The sequence below is a fragment of the Vigna umbellata genome, chromosome 7 (genome assembly GCF_029865625.1).
Source record: "Vigna umbellata cultivar VRB3 chromosome 7, Vumbellata_1.0, whole genome shotgun sequence".
Lineage (NCBI taxonomy): Eukaryota > Viridiplantae > Streptophyta > Magnoliopsida > Fabales > Fabaceae > Vigna > Vigna umbellata.
In genome coordinates, this window is record NC_142171.1 from 3,220,612 (window position 1) to 3,244,193 (window position 23,582).

The 23,582-nt window shown below is 33.9% G+C and overlaps 1 protein-coding gene and 1 long non-coding RNA gene across 2 annotated transcripts; both read right to left on the reverse strand.

Moving 5' to 3' along the window:
* Positions 1–789: 789 nt before the first annotated feature.
* Positions 790–8,128, reverse strand: LOC124821251 (beta-glucosidase 40-like). Its single transcript, XM_047293113.2, has 13 exons — positions 7,764–8,128; positions 6,008–6,074; positions 5,433–5,491; positions 4,304–4,379; positions 3,866–3,937; positions 3,590–3,677; positions 3,241–3,496; positions 2,877–2,992; positions 2,433–2,656; positions 2,292–2,323; positions 1,855–1,957; positions 1,257–1,365; positions 790–1,151 (listed from the first exon to the last, which is right to left on the reverse strand). Exons 1-13 carry the CDS (start codon positions 7,896–7,898, stop codon positions 977–979), a joined length of 1,512 nt encoding a protein of 503 aa, XP_047149069.1. The 5' UTR covers positions 7,899–8,128; the 3' UTR covers positions 790–976.
* A 14,503-nt stretch (positions 8,129–22,631) lies between these two features.
* On the reverse strand, positions 22,632–23,366 carry LOC148194961 (uncharacterized). The gene is made up of 4 exons (XR_015780680.1): positions 23,293–23,366; positions 23,143–23,189; positions 22,967–23,062; positions 22,632–22,878 (listed from the first exon to the last, which is right to left on the reverse strand). It is a non-coding gene; the product is annotated as an uncharacterized LOC148194961 (long non-coding RNA).
* Between the last annotated feature and the right edge of the window lie 216 nt (positions 23,367–23,582).

Sequence of the window (23,582 nt, forward strand, 5' to 3'; positions counted from 1 at the left end):
TGGAGAGAATAAGAAAGAAAATTAATTATATAGAAAATTTATATATCAAAACTTACCTTTTTCACTTCTCCTTCTATCATTATATAGAAAATTTATATTATTATTTTAATACTATTTTTCCTATACATTCACAAGCATGTAATAGTAAAGTTATCTTTCACTATTTAAATATAATAATATTTTACATTTGACAACTTATGATAGTTAGGAGGAGGGTTTTTTGTTATTCTAGATGTGAAAAATATATTTCTTACCACAAACCTCTAAATATAAATCAAATCAATAAGAGTAAAGAATATTATCTTAAAAACATATTGTAAAAGTTTGAGTTCGATCCAACGAATAACGAATTTGGAATCAGATTGTTACTTAAATAAATCGAAATAGGAAATAATTGACATTAGATTAAAGTGCGTTTTTTTTTTTACTTTAACCACAAACTTCTAAATAGACCTCCGGTAATCTTGATGTTCAAAATGAAGTCGATCTAACTATTAACGAGGTGGGAATATAACTTTTATCAAGGTAACTAAAGAGCATGTCGAAACATAACTTTTACACTAAAATAACTAAAATACGAAAATTATTTTCTTTTAGCCTAAATTTCCAATTATAAATCTTACTTATCATAATGGAGAAGAATATTTCAGTAATACAACTTAAAAATTTCATCCTGATACAACAGAGGAGGATACTTTAAGAAACCGTCTTCCATTCCCAAGTACCTAGTTGCAAAATTTCTCCCTAGAGCATGGGATATGCAATGATATAGATTCTAAGGCCAGCAACTTTATCTCGAGAAAACAATCCACTAACTCAATCATAACATAGGATTGGACATAGGATTCACAAATCATTCTTAAATCTAAATTTTACTATAATAAGCTTCAACCATAAAAACAAATTTCAAAATCTTATCAATTCAAATCTAATAAAATACAACTTTGTTTTATAGCAGTTGCACATATTTTCACATTTATTTTGTAGGATTCAAGAAGCTCTTGAACCATTGGACTGATTGTTTGGGGTATCTTTTCTGCTTGTCTTTGTAATCGACAAAATACAGTCCAAACCTAGAACTGTATCCGGCTGACCACTCCCAATTATCCAGTAGTGACCATACAAAATAGCCTTTCACATTGCACCCATCTCTGCAAGAACCCAAGTCAATACTTCATTAGTTTACTGAACTATGAAATTGTTCGTGCAATTTTCCCAAAACTCTGATACAAGTAATAACAACCATTATTACATACTTGATAGAAGCCAACAAGTAAGATAAATAGCCACTGTGGTATCTAATCCGTTTTTCGTCCTTTAGAGCATCCTTAATGGAGATAAATGGACTATTTGGATCATCCATCCCTGTCAAAGTCATGAGAAAAAATATTTAGCTTACAGTATTCACCCTTTGCTACCATTTTATTCTACTGCAAAAAAGGGAAATAGATTGCATTCCATATTATGGAAAACGAAAATACACAAAAAAAATAAAAACTATGATGCCAATGTTCTACTACATATAATTTGAAGCAATATCATGATACCTGGCCCTGTGAAAACTAACATAATGAGTCACTCTGAACTTTACATGATATACTTTATCAAACAGCAAGTATCAACTAAGAAATTTATGGATTTGACTCCTTTGAGAAGTTATTCACTTTAAAGAAAAACAAAGAAGTCTCAATAGTTAGACTACAAAAGTAATTAAGTGGATTTTAATATGTAAATGTCAGATTGTTTAACCTTTAAAATTAGTAAACTAGAGAAACTTATTAAAAAACTATAAATCTACTTGTTCTATTATATAAACACAAACAAGCTTAGTGATTATAGAGGAGTCAAACTTACCATTTTCCGTGATAAACACAGGAGGGTTTCCGTACTTTTGTTTAATGTAGATCATTAAGCTTCTCATGCTTTGTGGCACAATATACAACCATATAGAATTTGCCTGCAAGACGAAATTAACATGATCAACAAAAAAATGGCATTTATTCACTAAGTAACTCTCGTCATTATAGATAAAACGAGTGTTGTTTATAATAGAACATGCAAATTAAGTATAAGAAGGACAAGGAGAGAAAACCCAGCACAAGACTCTCTTATTCTTTTGTCACAAGTTTTGCTGGCAAACATCGAATTATAACGATGAAGACTTTTGTATGCTCTAGCTTAGTAGTTTCCAGTACCAAAATTTAATCTGATTATGTTTCCTTCTCAGACAATTGTCAATACAATATCTGAATGAGAAAAAAATAAAATACAATCAGTCGTTTATGACTTACCCTATCTGAAATAGCTTTAGTACCATTGAATGCTGAAAAAAGAGACGGAAAACAATAACTTAGTGACAGAACAAAACAACAAAATTATAAATAACTTTGATGAAGAAATGATAATTTTGTAATGTCTGCTATGAAACTTACGGAGGGTAATGGTGCCAGAGTCTGCAATGGAATCATGGAGCAGAGCTCCAATTAGATTAGTAGAATTGTTTCTTGCATAAAATGTGGTGTAATGGTTGATTCCCACAAAATCTAATGAACCCTTAACAAGAGCAGTCTCGACTTGTGAAAATTTTGGAAGCCTATTTCCTACTCTACTCCTCATGGAGCTTGGATAATCCCCAAACATTAAAGGGTCAAGAAACCTGCAATTATGACATCATGCCCTTGTATTCATTTTAATGGTGGAAGCATATCATGAGCTTTACTTTCAAATGTAAGAACAAATGAGTTTTTTTTACAACTTCTCCATAGAACTTTCCGGTGAAAATAATTTTCCCTTTCTTCTTCTTATTCAGTCATTTCATTGATGCTTTTGAACAGAAACTATTAAAAGTTCAATGAGGTACTATGTGAACGACTTACCATCCTAGTTGAAATTCTTGAGCTCTCTGAGCTGCATCAATGTCTTCTTGGGTATTTGTCGCTGGCTCATACCAAATGACATCAAAAGCTATCCCTAGCGATCCTTTCTGTGCACTCTGCAGTAACCAAACTTATTAATGTTTAGGCTTTCTAATAGTGTAAATAATTGCAGAAGGAGCATATCCACACGTGCATAGGCTTTTAAAAGAATAATGAACCATTAACATCTCTAATGCCAATGACACACGGAATAATATTCAGCATTTGATTCGTCCTATTGCTTTCTTAACAAGATTGCTACAACTAGAATAGAATTCGTTTCTCCTTGAACTTATGTCTTTACTATAATTTTCACAACTTTTACCTTATATTTTTTTCTATAAATATCTGCTACTGCCGCATGAGAAAGTAGAACATTGTGGGCAACAATGTAAGGTTCAGTAGCAGAGTTCCCTGCCCTACAAAACAGGTGAAGGAGAATTGAGCATCGTCCAGGCGCTTGTAGACCAACATCATACCCTTGTGTGGCAAATGTATGTGGCTCATTGAATGTGATCCAATGCTTAACCCTGTCCCCAAATTTCTGAAAGCATGTCTCAGCATAAGTTGAAAAGTCCTTTCTGTAGCACACAAAAACAAAATAATTATAAGCATATTTTCTCATTAATTAACATAATTTTAAAAGTATTGAAAGTGTTGTATTATATTTGTACATGATTGAAGTGTTTAGCCATCCATTATACTTGTCTTCCAATGCTTGAGGTAGGTCCCAGTGATAGAGGGTCACATATGGTTCAATTCCTGCAAATGTAATGCATAGAGCAATGATAAGCATTGAAGACATCTACATCCAAATAAATCGTGACTTGATAATACTTACTAATGATTAACAACTTTGAAGATGCAGACAACATTCTAGATGGAAATCGCATTTTATGTTCACTACTTAAATATAAATGTAACAGTTACACAGGGATAATGAAAGTTACCTTTGGCTAGTAAAGCGTTTATGAGTTTATTATAATGATCAACCCCTGCTTCATTGATTTGGCCAGATCCATCTAACACATGAAATGTTAGTGATTAATATCAGTTTCTTAAGATTACGCATACATAAAGAGAAAGTTTCAAATTAATTACTAATATTCCAGACTAAAAAAAGGCATTAGTGTTAAAATTATCCAACAGTTAGACTCAAGAAAAGGGTTAAAGTTCTTTTGGAACTTGGTGAGCGTCAATCCTTTTCTCTGTTATCCAGAAAGAAGGGCTATAACATAGTATGCTCCTAAAATTTTACTTAAAAAATCTGTAGCACTGTATAGCCATTTACTACAAAATTGTGTCATAAGATAAATCGCATGAAATAATGGTTGTAAATGGTATTAAATCAAATTGCCTATTTGAATGAAAAGTATGAAAACGCTTACTGGGAAATATCCGAGACCAAGAAATGGAAAATCGATAGGCATCCATCCCCATGTCCTTCATCAGTTGTACATCTTCCTACAGGCAAAAACAATATGCAATTCTAAAAAAAAAGCACTACCGTTGACCAAGACTTAGGGCAATTGTTGAACTGTATCATTAATTTGAAATGTTATTTTTATAGGGGACAATTTTACCTTATTAAGTTCTGACATCTATAATGCTTTTCACTCTATCAATACTGACATTAGTCTACCACCAATAACTTTGCATCTTAATTTTTGCTGCCTCATTCTTGAAAGAAATACTAATTAGTAGGACTTCTTTACAAAAAATAATTTTTCATACTAAAATACCATTCCATAATTTTTTATGACTATTATGATTATGAATTTTAAGTTTAATTAAATTCTAAGTTTTAAGTCTAGTTCAGCCAACTCAATAAAAGAAGGTTTTTCGTTTCATATTCAACTAAATCTTGATTAAGACTCTAAATGACTCCGATATTATATTTAAATTCAAAAATCAAATTAAGAAATATATTATATTTTGAATCAAATTGTTATGTAAAGCACTCCACGATATATGTGAAGCCAACCAAATTTCAGCCGAAAAAAAACTATTAATAAAGAGGATACCACGTTCTGCGAATGCTTCAAAATACTTAACACCAAAATATACCACCAATGTAGCAAATTTCCCAATGGCACGACGAATACAAAAGTTAAAAATAAAATTATGAAGAGATTTAGTGATAAAGTTAGAGAGGAGGTTGAAAAAAAAAGGTGTGGCTCCACTTTCCATTACCAAAATACTAATAATTGGCGAAAAAAGAAAAAAAAAAGCTAAAAATAAAACTCATTACAGAAAAGACTAGGTGAATTATACCACTTCAAACACATAAACATAAACATAGAGACCTTCTAAAGAAAGGATATTTCACATGTGCTTGAAGACCTTTTTCATATAGGTGGTGACAATTGCGGTCAATTTTTTCTAAATCAGACTTATTAGATTACTATAATAATTAAATAATATCATAACTGTGGCGGTAGAAACTGAAAATAAGTTTGTGAAGAAAAAAAGTTCCAAAACCAAAATTATTAACTGTACCCATTATTATTTACTTACTTCGTATCGGTGGTACTGATCCACAGCAACATCAGCATTGCTGAAATCAAGTATCTTACCTGCAATAAAATGTTTAAATCTAAATAAATCAACTTTATTGCATGAAAGTGTGCCAAATTTAAAATTTCCCTATATCTAAATTAAGTTTTCAGGAATTTGATGAATTCGGTGTTTACTTTTCCTATGAGACATATTATAAACTTTTTTATAATATGTTTTTAATTTAACTGTAAATTAGAAATGGTTTTCATTTTATTTTTAATTTGAACTAACACTAACATGTACTCATTTAAGTTACTGTCACATCAATAATATATTTTTAGTTCAAATTAATAATTAAAGCGTAAAATTAAAAGAGAAGTAGTTACGTTCAATTTCAGTTTGCGGCGTCCTTATCTACTTAATGATTTTGCATGAAAGTTGTTAGTTTATGGGAAAAAGATTCAATTATTGATGAAAAACTAAATTTGATGATTACTCTTGCGTGAACACGTTAAATAAACCATGTTACGTAATTTATGAAAGTGAACAATTAGAGCAATGCATATAAATATAGTTTGATATAAGAATCTTACCAAAAGTATGTGAAAATGTATCCCACACTGATGGTCCCCTCCCATCTTCTTTCACTGCTCCTTCATACTACATCCAATACAACAAAACAACATCATCACCTAAATATATTTGCAAACCATTTTAATTAAATTTTAATAAAAAAAGTATTTGATAATTTTAATACGTGAAGAAAAATATTCCTTTTGAATAATAAAATTAATAACTTCACACCATATATTTATCGTCTTTTTATTTAAACTTGATTCATTTTCCACATTGTTACGACTTTTTGGAACTAAACATCGTTTTCCGCAAACAAAAAAAGTCCAACTAACTATAATTAAGTAGAGGAACAAAAATAAAACGAACCCAAAAATAATTTGGAATTAAATGCAAATTCAAAATGTCAACGAGTAGACTTGGTATTGACTTTGTTTTCCAGATTTATGAATTATGATTACCATAATAATTCAAGAATTAGTTATCGGATCATAATGTTAAACCTTTATGAAGTTAGGATTAAAAAAGATTTGAGTTTCACTGAGTTGCATAAAATTAACAGTTTTACTGCATAAAAGAACTATACACTTCTACTCTACGGACAAAATATGGCGTATGTAATAAATCATTGCAAAATTATACTCCTACAATAATTAACAACATTTTCTTTTACAATATTTAAACAAATATAAAAGGAGAAAGATATTATTTAATCAATAATATAAGAATGTTTGATTTAATTAAATTCTAAATTGATCCTAAATTTAATTATTGTCAATTGAAACTTTTATAAGATTTTTTAAATAAGTATTTGTTATTTAAATTTTTATGATTATTTGTCTTTTTCTTATTTTATCATTTTATTTATAGTTTTTGGTGTTACGAAATTTTATTACTACTAATATAAAAATGTATTGCTATTAATGTAAATTTACAATGATTCGTACGATTTTTTTTGATAGAAAATGTCTTAAAGAACAAGGGTTTAACATCTTTATCTAACATTTTTTATAATAGCAATAAAAATAAATTATCATTTTATACTAATTTTATTTTCTATTAACCATAAATATCACATCCTCTTAATGCTATTAAACATACATGTAAGATAAGAGAAACGTTTATAAGTTACTAATTAATCTGCATACCCAATAAGAAAAATAAAAAAGTGTTTAAACATTAAATAGAACAATTTTTTAATAAAAATTTAATTAAAAGTAATAAATTTACAACGAAATTAAAACTTAATTAAATCAGATAAAAAATTGAAAAAGCATACAAAAGTAGAATCACTTTAAACGACGTAATTTTGGAGAAAATAACATTCGCTTTCATTGTTCTTTTGTTGGGATTTATCTTACAGTCTTCTTCAAGGAAGCTTACATAAAACTCATCTTATATTTTGTTGACATCTCTTATTTACACTGATTCGTCTAGAAAAAAAAATTTTCATATATTGTTGTAAGCGATGAAAAAAAAAATCTAAAAATATGAATATGATATACTTTTTATAATATCACACTTTTTTTTTTCTAATGTGAATATGTGGTATCACTTTGATATATATACGAGCATCTTCATGGTCGAAAGACAAAGTTAGTTAGCATATACACATCACGAAGCCGGAAGAAGAGAATCTAAAGTGCAAAGCTCAGAAACGAAGGAGAAGAGTAAAGTCATGACAAGAGAAGGATTTTGCCTTTTCTATCAAAGAGAAAATAATTGAAAAAAAAAATCGTTTGGAGGAAGTAGAAACGACGAGTTCCGAAAACGAACCTGAAAAGCCGAAGAAGCAGTTCCGAAAACGAAGCCGTTGGGGAAGTTTTGACGGTTTATCTCCGACGTGCATATTCGCATCTGAACCAATGCCATCATTGCCAATATGAAAACAGTGGCTCCTCTTGAGGCCATGGTTGGTGAGAGAGAGAGAGAAGATTGAGATTTGCAAGAGAAGAGAGAAAGGGAATAAGAGATTGAGAATTTAGGGGAGAATATATAGAGAGGGGAAATTTAGGGAAGAAAGTTATAGAGGCAATTAACGATGAGATAGATGGGTGTGTTTAGTGGGAGTGTGTGAATGCGGGAGAAGAGTAAATGTATAAAGGAACATTTATGGCATGTGAATGTGGGGTGTTGAAGCCGAAAAAACTAGAATTATTCACAAATTGTGAATAATTGTAGTGTTGCTTTCCCATTCTGTTTTCTTCGAAACCATATATTTTCTTTCTTTATCTTTGTCTATATCTCTTCCATGTTTGCTTCAAGTAACATAGTAGAACTTTGTGTAAACGGTTTTCTTTCACTTTAAAAAATCCATGGATCGACATACAATTATAAAATTCATTACACTACTTTCTTGTTGGCTTGTGTTTTCTTCCTTTTCAACTCCTCTCATCTCTTTCCGATAATTTATAGTTTTTCTCGAATAATAAAATTCAATTACAAACTGAAAAAAACGGTAAACTAAAATATAATTTTTAAATTATTTTTATGAGGATAAATATCATTAATTTATAGTTTCAATAATTTATTATATTTAATATAATTTGTATTATTTCGTGAAATTATCATTAGTAAAAGAAAAAACTTTAACTATGTTACTTCTTATCTTTAAGGGAAAATGACTTCAAACATTTTATAGCGTTGAGCGAACCTCTCGTGTGCTTAACAAAGGTCTACTGGGTGTTCTCTGTATTGTGAAAGGGGTAATTTGATGTCAGAAATTATGTTTTTTGACGTCAATCTTGCCAAATCACACCCCTTCTCGCTTATCGCTTAGTGAAATTATTTCTCTGAGGAGGCACAATAAGGTTATTGACATCTAAAAATGAACTTTTGGACGTCAAATTAGTGTCTTTTTTTTTTTTATAAAAGTTTCATTTTTAAAATTTTACCAAACCGGAAAATCATAAAATCAGTTTTTCATTTTATATATATCTAGAATTGATATGAAAAAAAATTATACTATTCACAATTCAAACTATAACTAAAGCTATGACAGATGAAATTAAAAACTAAAGCTACCCATGTCAAAACACAACGAATTGAAACTAAACTATTGTATGTCTAACTCTATCTCTCCAAAGATATGTTGCTTATTACTATCGTATCTTTACGATTGTGGTCTCTGTTAATGGGGATTGATTGTTAAATCAGTGCAAAAATGGGAAAACTTGACTAAATTTGCATTCTAATGTTCAAAGTTGAATGTGATTTGTAAGATGTGAAAGATGTATTATTACATCATTCTAATCATCTATAATTCATGCTCGGATGATAGTCTTGATCCATGACATGATGCAATACCATGCAATACCCGCATGCCCAAGAATTTGTTTGTTACACTAAACATGGAAAAAAAAAGTCAAATATGATGGTCTAAATTTCAGACACAAAAATTAATAAGTTAAACATCAATGAAAGCCAACCTTTGGATAGATTATTTCAATTTGTGTTGCTTTAAGCCTATCCACAACTCTAATTAAATTTGAAACATAGGTTAATATATTAATATCATAATGAATTGATATGAAAGAGTGTAATATTACATTTGTAATTAGGATTTCAAGTCAGGTTTGATCTTCCTATATAGGGAACAAAATCATACTTGACATTTTCTTGGTATGATCATCATCACTTGCCAATGTCCTCTATCATGAATCATCATTAAATCTTCATAAAAGTGTACAATATTAGGTAATACATATCCATCAATGTATGACGCAATATACAATTATCCTTTGGATTTCATCATCTATGTTTACATATATGATTGGTTGTTTTCTACTGTATTTCCAGATGATTGAATGGTCTAATGTTAAAAAAAGTCATACATGGATGTTTGATCTTAGTACCAATAACAATAAAGTTAAGTATATCATTAGTACAGTTAAGGGAAACAATAGCGGTTATTTTCGCTCATAGGCAGCGGTTCTGGAACCGAGGCATATACAGGCGAGACAAAAAGTCTATCATTTTTACCTCGGTTGTGGACCGAGGCAAAAGGGATAGGATTTTTCCTCGGTCCAAAAGTAACCGAGACAGTAGGATTTTGCCCTTTTTTTTAAATGACTTTTCGCCTCGGTTCTCTTTTGAACCGAGGCAGTATGTTGGAAAATTCAACAACAAAAAATCTAGCCAATCTCTTAACATTATTTGCAACTATATACTTATTTCATCATAACATCAAATAATATATATATATATATATATATATATATATATATATATATATACACACACACATCAAATTTCTAAGAATTCATATAAGCAACTATAAAATGTATCACAATCACAATCAGCAGAAAATTGTAATCACTTCAAGCAAATTAAATCTTAAAAGGAAATAATTAATGAAAATAAAATCATAAAAAAAGAAATTACATCATAAACTTATCTTAATATTTTTAGATTTCAATAAATTTTAATCAACAAAAAAAACTTATTAAAAGCAACGTGTTAGTAATTCTCTCCACAATAGTATGACATCATCCACCGAATACACAGGAAATTCATTCCAAAGAAGATATTGATCATCATCATCATCATATCTAGTACAACATTGTTGTTCCACTGGTATTGTTCCATTTCACATTAAAACTATACAAACTATATACGTAAGCAAGCACCAAGAAAATCAGTGCTCCAGGTATACAAATCTGCCTCCAAAACAAAAGATTAGCACAATATCATTTCATTTTCCATGTACTGATATGGAAAGAGATGGAACACAACAGAGTGAAATGAATAGATGGAAGGAAAGAAAAAGGGGGTACTTCATGTAATGGAATGGAATCAATTCCTTTTTGTTTCATTTCGTACTGTTTTAGGTAATCCAAACAATGGAACCAAGTATTATCATCCCATTTCATTTCACACTATTTTGCTCCTGTCTATCAATCCATACATACATAGTCTTAGAGCATTTTCACAACCCCTTTTCTTCTTAACAATGGAATCCAACATTCTGGGGTAAAAAGAAGAACAAAATTTATCAATATATGAGCAAACTGCTAAGTATAAAGGAATGTTCAAGTCCAAATTGGAGTTCAAAAGTAAGTTACTTACGGGTAATCCAACAGCTACACTGAGAAGGGCTATTTTATTGGTTCCAACACATAGGTTGACAGGGCCATTCAATGTGCAACTTCTGTCTTCACTAGTCCCAAAAGCTGAGCTTGTAAAAGGAATTAGCAATCATCACATGTTGGTTGGATTCCAATCATAAGAGTTATCGAGTTAAACTACAAACCTAAAAAATGACCGTTGATGAACACGTGGACAACATGGCCTGCTGAATGCACACTGATGTTGGGCTTATTGCCCCCTCTAAGAAAGGATTCTAATGAACTAATGTCAATGTTGTGTGGCATGCAAACCAGAAAACAATAAGATTTCAACTGCTGAGAACTAAAAAGTGAAACAAAGAATTTCATTGATTTGAGATGGACATGAAGACTTCAAAGCTGAAAGACTGAAGAAACCACAAAATTCAAGAATTTCTTCAGAAAAGAAAGCTTTTATGCATGACTCAAAAATACTTTGAATTCACTGACTGCTGTTGAAAAAATCTAGAAGAAAATTTGTATACCAACTAACTCACCTGGTTATATACCATAGATAGTCACTAGTGTCTCTGGTGGCATTTAGTTGTTCTAATAGTCCAAAAGTTGTGATCTTTGAACTTTCTGATAGTGAAGATACATCTTCATCATACGTCTCCCATGAGAACAACTTAGAGTTGCTAGGCAACATTTGTATCTTCGTAGTTTGAAACCTCACCTTGATGAAGGCAAAACAATCCAATCAATAACTTGATGCAAAAGGGCAAAACAGATAGCAATGTGAAGCACAAATGGCAAGAACAATGTCACAAAGATCTCCATCAGCTAACTAGAACAACCAAGTGATGCAAACTAGAAAATGTGAATAACAAGCTCATTAACATCGTCTAAGTTAAGGGAACCAAATGATAAGTAACCATCATAATGAATCGTCCAACTAAGACTTTACTCAATACTATATTCAATGTTTCAAACAAGAGCTAACTAACTATCCAACAAAGTGAAAAAATTCGAATATCAACTGCTTACCATCATCTTCCAAGCAAGATACCCGGTTGACCCTCCTTTATGCCCTTCTTTATCCTCCGAAGCATAAGGGATTCCGCGCCTCAAAACCTCTTCCACAAACAAGACAGCTCCTTCCTTCTCCCCCATTCATCTTCCCCAGCCCCACTCACATTGACGCAAACCCCTCTTCCTTTCTCTTCCCATTCATCCGCAACATAACTTCAATCCCCGCCAACCTTCCTCCTCTAAGGATATCCAACAGTGCCTCTGTCACCCCTCCAAGCGCAAGGCTGACTTTGATTCCCTCTCCAACGCTTCCTTCCGCCACTCTGTTTTCGCCACCTCCACCCCCTCCAGTCCCTCGCGCCACCACCACGTCGCGACTTCCACCATCCCCGAGTGCGACGAGTCCGACGCTTCCACCGTCGACTCTGCCTCCGGCCATTGGGTTAGTTTTCACTATCAGACCCCCGCTAGTCCCCCTTCCCCTACTTTCAACCTCATGAATAGATCTGAATCAAGAAATCAGTAAAAAAAAAAAGAAATGGAAAGGGAAAAAAAGGTTGAACCTGATGTTGGAGACCTGATGTTAGAACCTGTGGTAATCGCCCTTCATCTTGAGGTAGAAGACCTTAGAATCGCCGGAGGAAGCCGAGGGAATAAGGCGAGAGTTGAGGAGCTTGAGAATACCGTCGCAGATGTTGGAGAGCTCGGACTCGATCTTGGAACGGTGACGTGATCCTCGTTGTCGCAGCTCTTCCTTTGCTCGACTGAGGAGATGATGCGCCACGAGGCGCGGCGCGCTCCGATCACATTCTTGTAGGCTATAAAGAGGAGATTCCTCTCTTCGACGTTGAGTTCCTCGTTGTCTGCGGCAGCAAAGTGGAGAGCAATGCGCCAAAGATATGAAGGCAGCGGCGGAGGGAGGAGGCGGCGGAGGGAGCAGAAACGCAGAAACGTCTGAAGTGGTTGGAGGCAGCAAAGGAGGAAGCAACGTAGTTGTGGAGGTAGAAACGCAGGGGAAACACGCGAAGAAGGAAAACAATGGCATATGTTTTTACTGCCCTAGACCAGGCCTACTAACTCGGTTCCCAAAAACCCGAGGCAATATCCAGCCTACTTCCTCGGTTGTGCTGCCACCCGATGCCTAATCCCTTAAAAAAAATTTATTAAAAAAGCATACACCTCGATTAGGGGAAAGCGGGGCAGTATGGGGAATATCGCAGAGTTATATGCTTCGGTTCACTTAGATACCGAGGCAGTTACTACTTTAGGCACCAGTTAGTGGAGAACCGAGGCGTATACCTTGGCTTTTATTACAAAACTGCCACCGTCTTTTTATACGCTTCGATTTTTACGAAACCGAAGCGTATATGACGCGTTAGAAACTCTTTTTTTTACTAGTGTATATATTAAAAAGTAACAATTTGAATATTTAAGAAGGAATTAAAAATCTTACATGCATCATAGTTGTATAATTGAAATGTTTAACATTTTTTCTTCACCAACAATCTCCAATACATCATTTAAAGTGATATATAATGACACATGTCACTGGAGACCAAATACTCTTAAATCTCACTCTAGCTCTACCATTCTTTTATTCAACCCATGTATTTATTATATAATGCAATACTTGATACAAACAAAAATAAAAAATACATAAACTAAAATAATCTTAATAAATTATTATATCAAATATATTTTTATACTATTTCTTGACTTTAAGTATAATACAAATACCACGATTATATAATAAAAAAATATACACATCAAAGATTACGTAAACACAATAAAGGTTCAATAAATCCTAAATTATTATTCATTCAATAAAAGAGAAAAGAAAAAGTAAATCCCTTTAATTTTGTTTATAACATTCAAGATTTAGGTCTACTAAGTTTTATAATAGTGTTGCAATTTAAATCATGTTATTTAAAAGTTATCACTAGGGCGAGGAAGATACAACATCAATTGTTTTCGACATTGAGTTTCAATTTTACAACTAAAACATATTAAGACAAGGTAAATAATGTTGTAAAATATTATTATTTTATTGCAATAGAAAGTTGTGCAACGTCTATTAACTTTTGCAAGGTTCATTTGCAACGTTAATATTATTATAATAGGGTTAAATATGTTTTTAGTCCCTAAACTATTGGTCGTTTCTGGTTTTCGTCCCTCTTTCAAAATAAGGTACAATTTGGTCCTCAATCTTTTCGAAACTTTGGTTTTAGTCCTCGAAAACTAACACCGTTAAATATATGCTGATGTGTCTAACGTCTCTGTCCACGTGTTCTAACGTCTCTGTCCAGGTGTTGTTACAGCTGAAATGCAAAGTTAATCCAACATTGGTAAAGTTTGGTTTATTACTTTCACTGCAAAGTGTTGTCTGAAGGATTTGAGCAAAGACGAAGTCAAGGTTCAAGCTTGGATATCACCTTCTTCGGCATTGGTGGAGTTGGGCATGTAAGTTCATATTCGTCTCTGTTTTGGTTTAAAATGATGGATGGATTTGGGGATATAGGGTTTTGTTGAAGGGTTTTGGTTTCGAACTTGAGTTTCTTTGTTAATCACTTTTGAAGGGAAATGAAAGGTGATAGAGGAGGTTGCACACCAAGGAGCATAGGTTCTGGAATGTCCCAAACATGTGGATCCTCTCACTTAGCTTCAAAAAACTGTGGTTGTTGGGAAAGATTGTTGTTGTTGAAGGCAACTACATTGAAGAACAAAGGGAGACTATTTTATAGATGTAGAAATTGGGCAGTAAGTGAGAATAAAAGCTTTATTTATTGTGTTGAATATTGTATTGGTGATTTGTAATTTTCATTTGCAGAGTAATTCAAGCTGTAACTTCTTTGAATGGGTTGATGAAGGAGATTTCGAAATGGAAGGAAGCTTACAAAGGAAGAGTGAAGAAGTTGAAGTGTGTATTGAAAATGTTGTGTTGGATCTAAGGAAGAAGAAGGACAAGTTGAAGAAGAAATTAGAGGAAGAGAGAAAAAATTTCAAAATGATGTTGGTGTTTTTTGTATTGTCATGGGCATTAACAACCATTTTTTGTATTCTGTTTGTGTTGAAGGTAAATTGTAATTAGATAGGTTGTGTTGTGGATGTACAAGCAAGTTTTAAATTGAATAAAATGTGGAAGTTCAGTTCAATTGTGCCCTGATGGTTGTGTTATGTGCATTTGTGTTATATAGTTTGCAAATATTAGCAGCTTTGACTACCAATTTTACAATGCAGACTGTGCTCTTTGACTACCAACTTTACAATGCAGACTGTGCTCTTGTTTGTAAAGCAAGCTTTGACTACCAATTTAAGATGTTCAAAAATAGTGTGACAGAATCGAAGCTAATGTTCAAAAAAGTGTGACAGAATAGAACCACAAAATCACCAAATTCTACAACTTATCAGAAAAAGTGCTAAAAATTTGGGGGTTTAAATGTGAATTTTGTAGAAACGAGTTTGGAATGTTAATGTGATGATTTTAGCAACTTCGTTTTACCAAATTTGACATGTAGTAACTGCCAGCAGAGGCTAAAAGCTTCGAGATGAAAATATCACTGTATGAGTTGCTCTTTAGCACCAAAAGTGGTGGTTTAGAATGGCAAATGCGTAGAGGGACTAAAACCACAAACTGCCACCAAATTGTAGCTTGTTCCAGCAGCCAACAGAGGGACTAAAACCATACAGCATAAGTAAAAGCAAAGCAAAGCAATTACAGACAGTAGAGGGACTAAAACCACTCAAATTTTTAAAATACCAGACAGCAGCTTTAATTACTTTAAAAGCAATTACAACATAAGTAAAAACAAAGCAAAGCAAAGCAAAGCAGACAGCAGAGGGACTAATAGCAGACAACAGCTTAACCAGTTACAACATAAGTAAAAGCAAAGCAAAGTGGTCCATATTGATTAATAAAGAAGTCGTTCAAATAGTGGTCCCAGCATACTTTAAAGGGTTACAGTCACTACAAGACAAAAAAGTGGTCCACTACAACCACTACTTTAATTACAACTTGCTTGAGACCCTACAGCCACTACAAATTGTCTGAAATTATATCCTTCAATTACAACTTCCTTGAGACCCTACAATTTGTGCAGCCAATCTTGAGGATGCTCTTCTTGCCCCTTGACGCATAGTTGCAGATCCTCCAGCTTGTGATGTTGATGCAGCCCCAACCCCTACATCTCTGGCTGATCTCCTTCCAGCTTGTGGTGCAGATGCAGATGCCCCCTTTCCAGCAATTGATGCAGCCCTTCCAGCTTGTGATGCAGATGTAGATGCCCCCCTTCCATCAATTGATGCAGCCCTTCCAGCTTGTGATGCAGATGCCCCCCTTCCAGCTTCTGATGCAGATGCAGATGCAGCCCTTCTTGATGCAGATCCAGGTGTTGATGTAGAAGCCCCTCTTTTGTCCTATGAAAGGAGTAAGATAGTTAGATAACAAATAGTTGTAAATAAATGAACTTGTAAATAACATTACCAAGAAGATTTACCTTGCTTTTCTGGCTCTTTTTACATGTCCTTACATTGTGTCCATATGCATTGCAAGTGCTACATCTTATAGCAGTATTGGTCTTTGACAATTTTCCATGGCTGACATATTCATCAGCTTCTCGTCTTCTTAATTTTTTTGGCCTCCCAGGAGGTGTTTTGTAAATGGGAGGTAGTAGTTGTGGAGAGTCAGATGTAGGCCAAAGTTGTTGTCCATTGATAGGACTTATAATTGGTGCATAACAAGTTCTATAAGCATCTTTCTTATAGTAAGGATGAACATAATTTTCTGGGTTTTCTGATTTGTAATGAATGGCAGCAATCGCATGTCTACATGGTATTCCTACCAAATCCCACAAGTAACAAGTACATGTGTGATTACTTAAATCAACAACAAATTTGTCCATGGTAAAGCCATGAGTTACTTCAAACTGTGAACCCCCTGCCCATACCGGAAGCTAATTCCCACTCTTTTCAACCTCCATATCCAATCTTTTCCTCGGTTTAGGCATAACATCACCAGGATATGAGTCAACTTTTTCTCTAAGGCTTGCAAACCTACTCATTATGTATGATCTAATCCATTCCATCGTTGAAATTATTGGTTTGTCCCTTGCCATTAAAATAGTACTATTAAATGATTCTGACAAGTTATTGATCAACACATCACACCTAGGATAAGCACTAAAAGCATGCTTACACCAACTTTTAGTTGGTATACTCATTAACCAATTAAAGACATCAACATTCAGATTTTTTAATTCACCCATTTTTTTCTCCCATTCCTTATAGTACGTTGCCTTCGCAGCCCCCATCATGAGGTCTCTAATGAGCAAACCTCCCCCAAATTTTTTCTTGTAATTGTTGTATAAATGGCGTAAACACAGCCTGTGTTCCACTCCATTCAAGATATCATCAAAAACTGACATTAATCCCTGCAACCATAATACACCAATAAGTATTACATAATCAAAATAAATTTCTAACTAAACTACATATTTTAATGTACCTTTTGCTGATCCGAAATAAAGATCCACCTTTGACAATCTATGCCTCCAATATCATCAAGCAGCTGTGTCAAAAACCACATCCATGTGTCTTTGCATTCTGTTTCTACCACAGCAAAAGCTAGTGGGAAATATTGGTCATTAGGGTCTCTTCCTACTGCAACTAACAACTGACCTCCATAACTTGTCTTCAAGTGACAACCATCTACACCAATAAATGGTCTGCAACTACCTAAAAGCCCCTGCTTACAGCCCTCCAAACACATGTAAAATGACCCAAACCTTGGTTGCAGGGTGGATTCGGGTTTATTCACCTTAATCTTAAAGGTCCCAGCCTTGACTCTTAATAACTCAGCCACATAGTCAACCAGATGAGCATATTGTCGTTCTCCATCACCCATTAAACAATCCATTGCAATTCTCTTAACTCTTCCAGCCTTCCAATGACTTATTCCAACACTATATGACTTTTGTATTTCATCTATGATTTGTTTCACTGTCATGCTTGCAACATTGACAAATCTGGCAACCAAAACCTGTGCAATCCATTCTACATTTGCACTTTTGCTACCAAAACCCCTTCCACACTTGTGCCGAACTAGAGTTTTGACTCTAAAGGTTTGCCTACTTCCTACCTTGCTAGCCATAATAACAAAACCACGCCCCTTCTTACAAACTGCCCTTACCCTCTTCAAATCATTCTTCACAAACTTCACTTCTTTTCCATTCAAAACGCTATGCTCCTGTACGGCACTCTTAAAATCCTTCAAACACTTAAACTCCATTCCCAATCTAAATTTGAATCCCTTAGTCATATCTTCTGCTTTATACTTTGGAAAGTGTCTTTTATTGTCCCTCACATCCTCATCACTATCTACATTTGAGGACAACTCTTCTGTATCATAAACTTCATTTATCTCATGCTCTCCAACTTCTTCGTTAATGACAAATGCCCCCTCACTATCTACAAATCTGCTCCTAACACTTGTATTTTTGTTTTTCATTCTCTTCCACCTATCCAAAACTGGATTAATATTTCTTCTCTCTTCCTCCATCGTGACATTGTCCATCCCAAACCCATCATCACCATTTGCCATTCTCTCCTCTTCACTGTCATCAACATTTTTCACCCCTTCGTCCTCAAGAACATTGCCCTCTTCATCTTCTTCTTCATCTTCTTCTTCTTCATCTTGCTTTTCATCTTCTTCTTCACCTTCTTCTTCATCTCCCTCAACATTCCCCTCTTCCTCTTGCTCTTCCACAATTTCTCCCTCAACATTCCCCTCTTCGTCATCTACTACCAAGTCTTCTACTTCAACATTTCCCTCCACCCCACCAATATCTTCTTCATCCATAACAACCTCTTCCTCCATCTCCTGTACTCTTACTTCCTCTGCCTCCTCACCAAATGTAAGAAAAGTAATTTCCTCTGCCTGACTGGGTTGGCCATGTTGAACATAGATTTCAACTTCCTCCTTATTTGCCTCTGCATAGTTAGCCAACAAAATGGCTTCTCTGTCATCTGTCAGCGGTCTAAGGTTGTTCATTGCCTTTTGTTTGGAACCCTTCCACCAAAGTTTGAACTCTCCACAGTACTTGAATTCTCTAACAAATCCCACAGCTTCAAAGTATGACCACATGTCGGGATCGATTCCCCTGATAACATGTATCTCTCCTCCCACATATTGTAGACCCTTGTTCTTCATGAACTTCCCCATATGATACAAAGACACGTCAAAAACCATTTTTCCTACAAGGTCAAATGAAAACTTCCCACATTAGACTGACAATGCACAGCGGAATGCCCATTAAACACACAATTGCTTTTCTTGTTCAACGAGTCACAGAGAAAACAAGTTAAACTTAAACTAAAAAATTACCTTGCTCAACGAACCACACACAACCGCCTTTCTTCTTCAACGAACCACCTCAACGAACCACAAAGAAATCCCTTTCTTTAACGAACCAAACCCAAACAAAGAACAGCAACACCAACACCAATTGTAAATGATTTTGAGTACCAATTTCATTCCAGATTAAAGAGGAATCAGTTCCATCCCCAGATGACTTAACACACGTCAGAAAAAACCAAGAACACGTGGACAGAGACGTTAGACACATCAGCACATATTTAACGGTGTTAGTTTTCGAGGACTAAAACCAAAGTTTCGAAAAGATTGAGGACCAAATTGTACCTTATTTTGAAAGAGGGACGAAAACCAGAAATGACCAATAATTTAGTGACTAAAAACATATTTAACCCTATTATAATATTGGAAAAGAAACTTTTGCAACGTTAGCTTTTGCAAAGTTCATTTCTTTGCCAACGTTCATGAAGTGCAACGTTCCAATTCTTGGGAATGACTCTTTTGCACCTAGCTCTATAAATAGAACTCTTCTTCCATTCTAAGATAGTAGGACAAAATCATATTTTCCAATCTCTATTTTCTCTCTCTTGATTTCCTATCCTCATATCTTGTTTTCTAAATCTCATATCTTGTTTTCTAAATCTCATATCTTGCTAGTTTTGTGACCCTCGAATACATTTCGAGAAGTTCCTATTGTATCTTGGGAGACTCGCGTAATACACCGCAGATAAATTTTTAAGGACAGTGACTCTAGACGCCTTAGGATATTTTGTTCGTGTTTTTGTCAGCTTTTATACAACAAATAAGAGCGTGTTTTTGACTTCAGTTATAAACTGAAACAAATAGATAAGCATTTTTTGCTTCGGTTAAATAAAACCAAAGCACTAAACCATAAATAAAAAAAATTGTTTATTTGACATTGGTTGTGATCATATATACCTTTCTAATTTAAAATAATTATTTAATTTGAAGGTTTGGAACTAGGAGTGATAAGAATATTTTTTGTAAACCAGGAGTGGTTAAACTTGAACTAGTCGTGTTAACTATGGAACCAAGAGTGGTAAGAATACTTGGTTTAAACCACAAGTGATTAAACTCGGACTAGTCATGTTGATTAGGGAACCAGGAGTGGTGAGAATACTTGTTGTAAACCTAAAGCGGTAAAACTTGTATAATTTTAGAAAATATTAGTGAAAACCCTTGAGAGTTCTTAAGGAAGAACCGGATTAACTCACGTTAAGTGAACCTGTATAAAAATCTTTGGTTTATTGATTTGCTATTCAAAACATTTTCCATTTACTCATCTTATAAAACCTAGTGTCTAAACATCTTCAAATTCTTATATATTCTCTTTACAACTCCTTAACGCTACTTTATCAAGAAAACTACCTTTCTTATTTGGTACCTTTCATCTTTGTCCATACATCTAAATTAACTTTAGGATGCTTTGATGCATATCTTGCATAGTGTTGTCAAAACGGATTGTAACCCATGAGCCAACCCGGCTCACTACGGGTTTGAACTGGATTGGGTTTGAAAAAACTGTAATTTTTTTTATGCGGGTTAGTTTTCAACCCGGCTCACCGGGTCGAACCCATGGTGAGCCGGGTTGACTTACCAACTCACCTAATTTAATTTAATTATTTATCATTTTGTGTTTCAATATTATTAGTTAGTATTTTTTTATTATATTGTAGATGGTGATAAAGAATAAGATGTTTCAAGAGACAAGTGATACAAAAATTATCAATATTAAAAAATTATTTGTTCGCCTTTTGTACATATTTTTGGATTATGCTTGGATTTTATGATATTTTTTTTATTTTGAATTGTCTTTGGAGTTTAACATTATTTTAGTATGACGTTTATTTAGATTTGAATTAAAAAAAATTTAATTTTTTTTATTTAAAAAAAAACTCATTATTAAATTAGTCAGTGAGTTAACCCGTTTAATCCACCAATCCATGGTGAGTCGGGTCAGGTTGAAAATTTTTCAACTCACTAATAAGTGAACCGGGTTGGGTTGGCTCACTTAGTGACCAACCCATGGTGAGCCGGGTCGGTTCGAGCCATGTTACCTGTTTTGACAGTTCTACTTTTGCATATTTTCTATCATAAAATTTCTATATAAAAAATAAATCACTTTTGTAAGATAAGATTTAAATAACCAAATAAAATCTTACCTTTAAAATGCATATAACAATGAACTTTTTTGCTCTACTGGATAAATATTGACCATTTTTTATTTTTATGAAAATTGTTGTATATTTCATCATAAGAAACAAGCCCATTACACTTCTTATAAAATCGTCAAATAATCTTATTCTACATCACACAACTATAATACCAAGATATATCTACATCAAATTGGTCAAGAACTAGTTTATTACCAAAATAATATTATGATACATCTTATCATATTTTCCAATTTATTATATTATACCATAATACATCTACATCAAATTTACCAAGAACAAATATGTACTTATGTATTGAGAAACCATGATATCCATCACATGTGTATACAATATATAAGTATTATTAGAAAGTTATAGATATTAGAAAATGAAATTATGCCTATCATCTTTTTCAAGTGTTTTCCAAAGTTTATTGACCCTCCAATGAGAACCATCACTAGTGCAGAAAGGGGTTTTAACGTCCGATATTTTGGCCTTTTGACGTCCGCCGTACGCCCGACGTTTATGTGGGTGACGTCGCTCAGACGTCCGTTGTGGCAGGACGGACGTCTTTGTAAACGTCTGTTGTGTCAGCACGGACGTTTACATGAACGTCCGTTGTGTCATGACGGACGTCGACATGAACGTCCGTTGTGTCAGCACGGACGTCTACACGAACGTCCGTTGTGTCATGACGGACGTCGACATGAACGTCCGTTGTGTCAGGAGGGACGTTTACACGAACGTCCGTTGTGTCTGGACGGACGCCTATATGAACGTCCGTTGTGTCTGGACGGACGCCTATATGAACGTCCGTTGTGTCTGGACGGACGTCTATATATACGTCCGCCTCCTCCCCCCGGACGTCTACCTTGCTGAAATTTTTTAGGTAGGAGCTGGGGGGTGGACGTCCGTGTGTGCACTAACAGACGTCTGTAGACGTCCGACTGTGCACTAACGGACGTCTACTGGGCGTTTTTTTTTTAAAAATTAGTTTATTTTTTCAATAAAACCACACCTGAAAAGCAGAAAAATGTCCCAGAACAATTTTGCAATAATATAAAAATGCGTTTTATATAAACAAAGTTCTACTTAATGTGGAGTTCAATCCACTACCAAACTATCAACATAAAACTTAAACTAAAAAACTAAACAATGTTCAACAAGAAATATAACTATTCCTAACTCCATCTTTGCAGAAGATAAGCGGTCCACTCCTGCCTTATCTGTTTAATTGTGTCTTCTGTAATAGGCGATGTAGTCTTGAAGCGCTGCAAAATTCAACAAAGATTCATTATTGTTTCATATATAGTTGTAGATGAATATGATTTGTAATGTATTGAAGGTATACATCATTACCTCATTCCAGTCATCTGTAATGACTGCTCGAATGATGGTCTTAATCCAACACATCACATAGAAGCCACATTCCCATGAATCTACCTGGTGGTTACACTAAAATAACAAACTAAATAGTTAAGAATTTAGATCATTCAATAACATAAATGAAAAGGAAACGTTAAATGACTTACAACCTTTGGATACAAAACTTGAACCAGTTGACCACGAGATTTACCAATAACTTTGTACAGATTGAAAACACAAAGTATAATTAATATGACTATTTTATCATAAAAGTTGAAGGTGAACATCAAATTCAAAGTCATTTTTGGAGAAACACTTACCCTTGAAGCATGGTTCTCAACTCAGTTTTCATCCTCCTGTGCAACGAACAAAAAAATATAATTTTACATTGTTTGGGAATGATTACCATCAGCTGCCAGTGCGACCTATCACGAAGGACAAATAGTTATTCAACTAATTAACGAAACTATAATAATAAACTGACCACATATAACAACACCTACCCGTCAATGTATGGCACAAGGTATACGTCTCTTTTTGACTCATCCATCCATGTTTGCAAATAATCTTGTCTGTTTTGAAGTGTGTTACCAGACGGTTCAATGGTCTG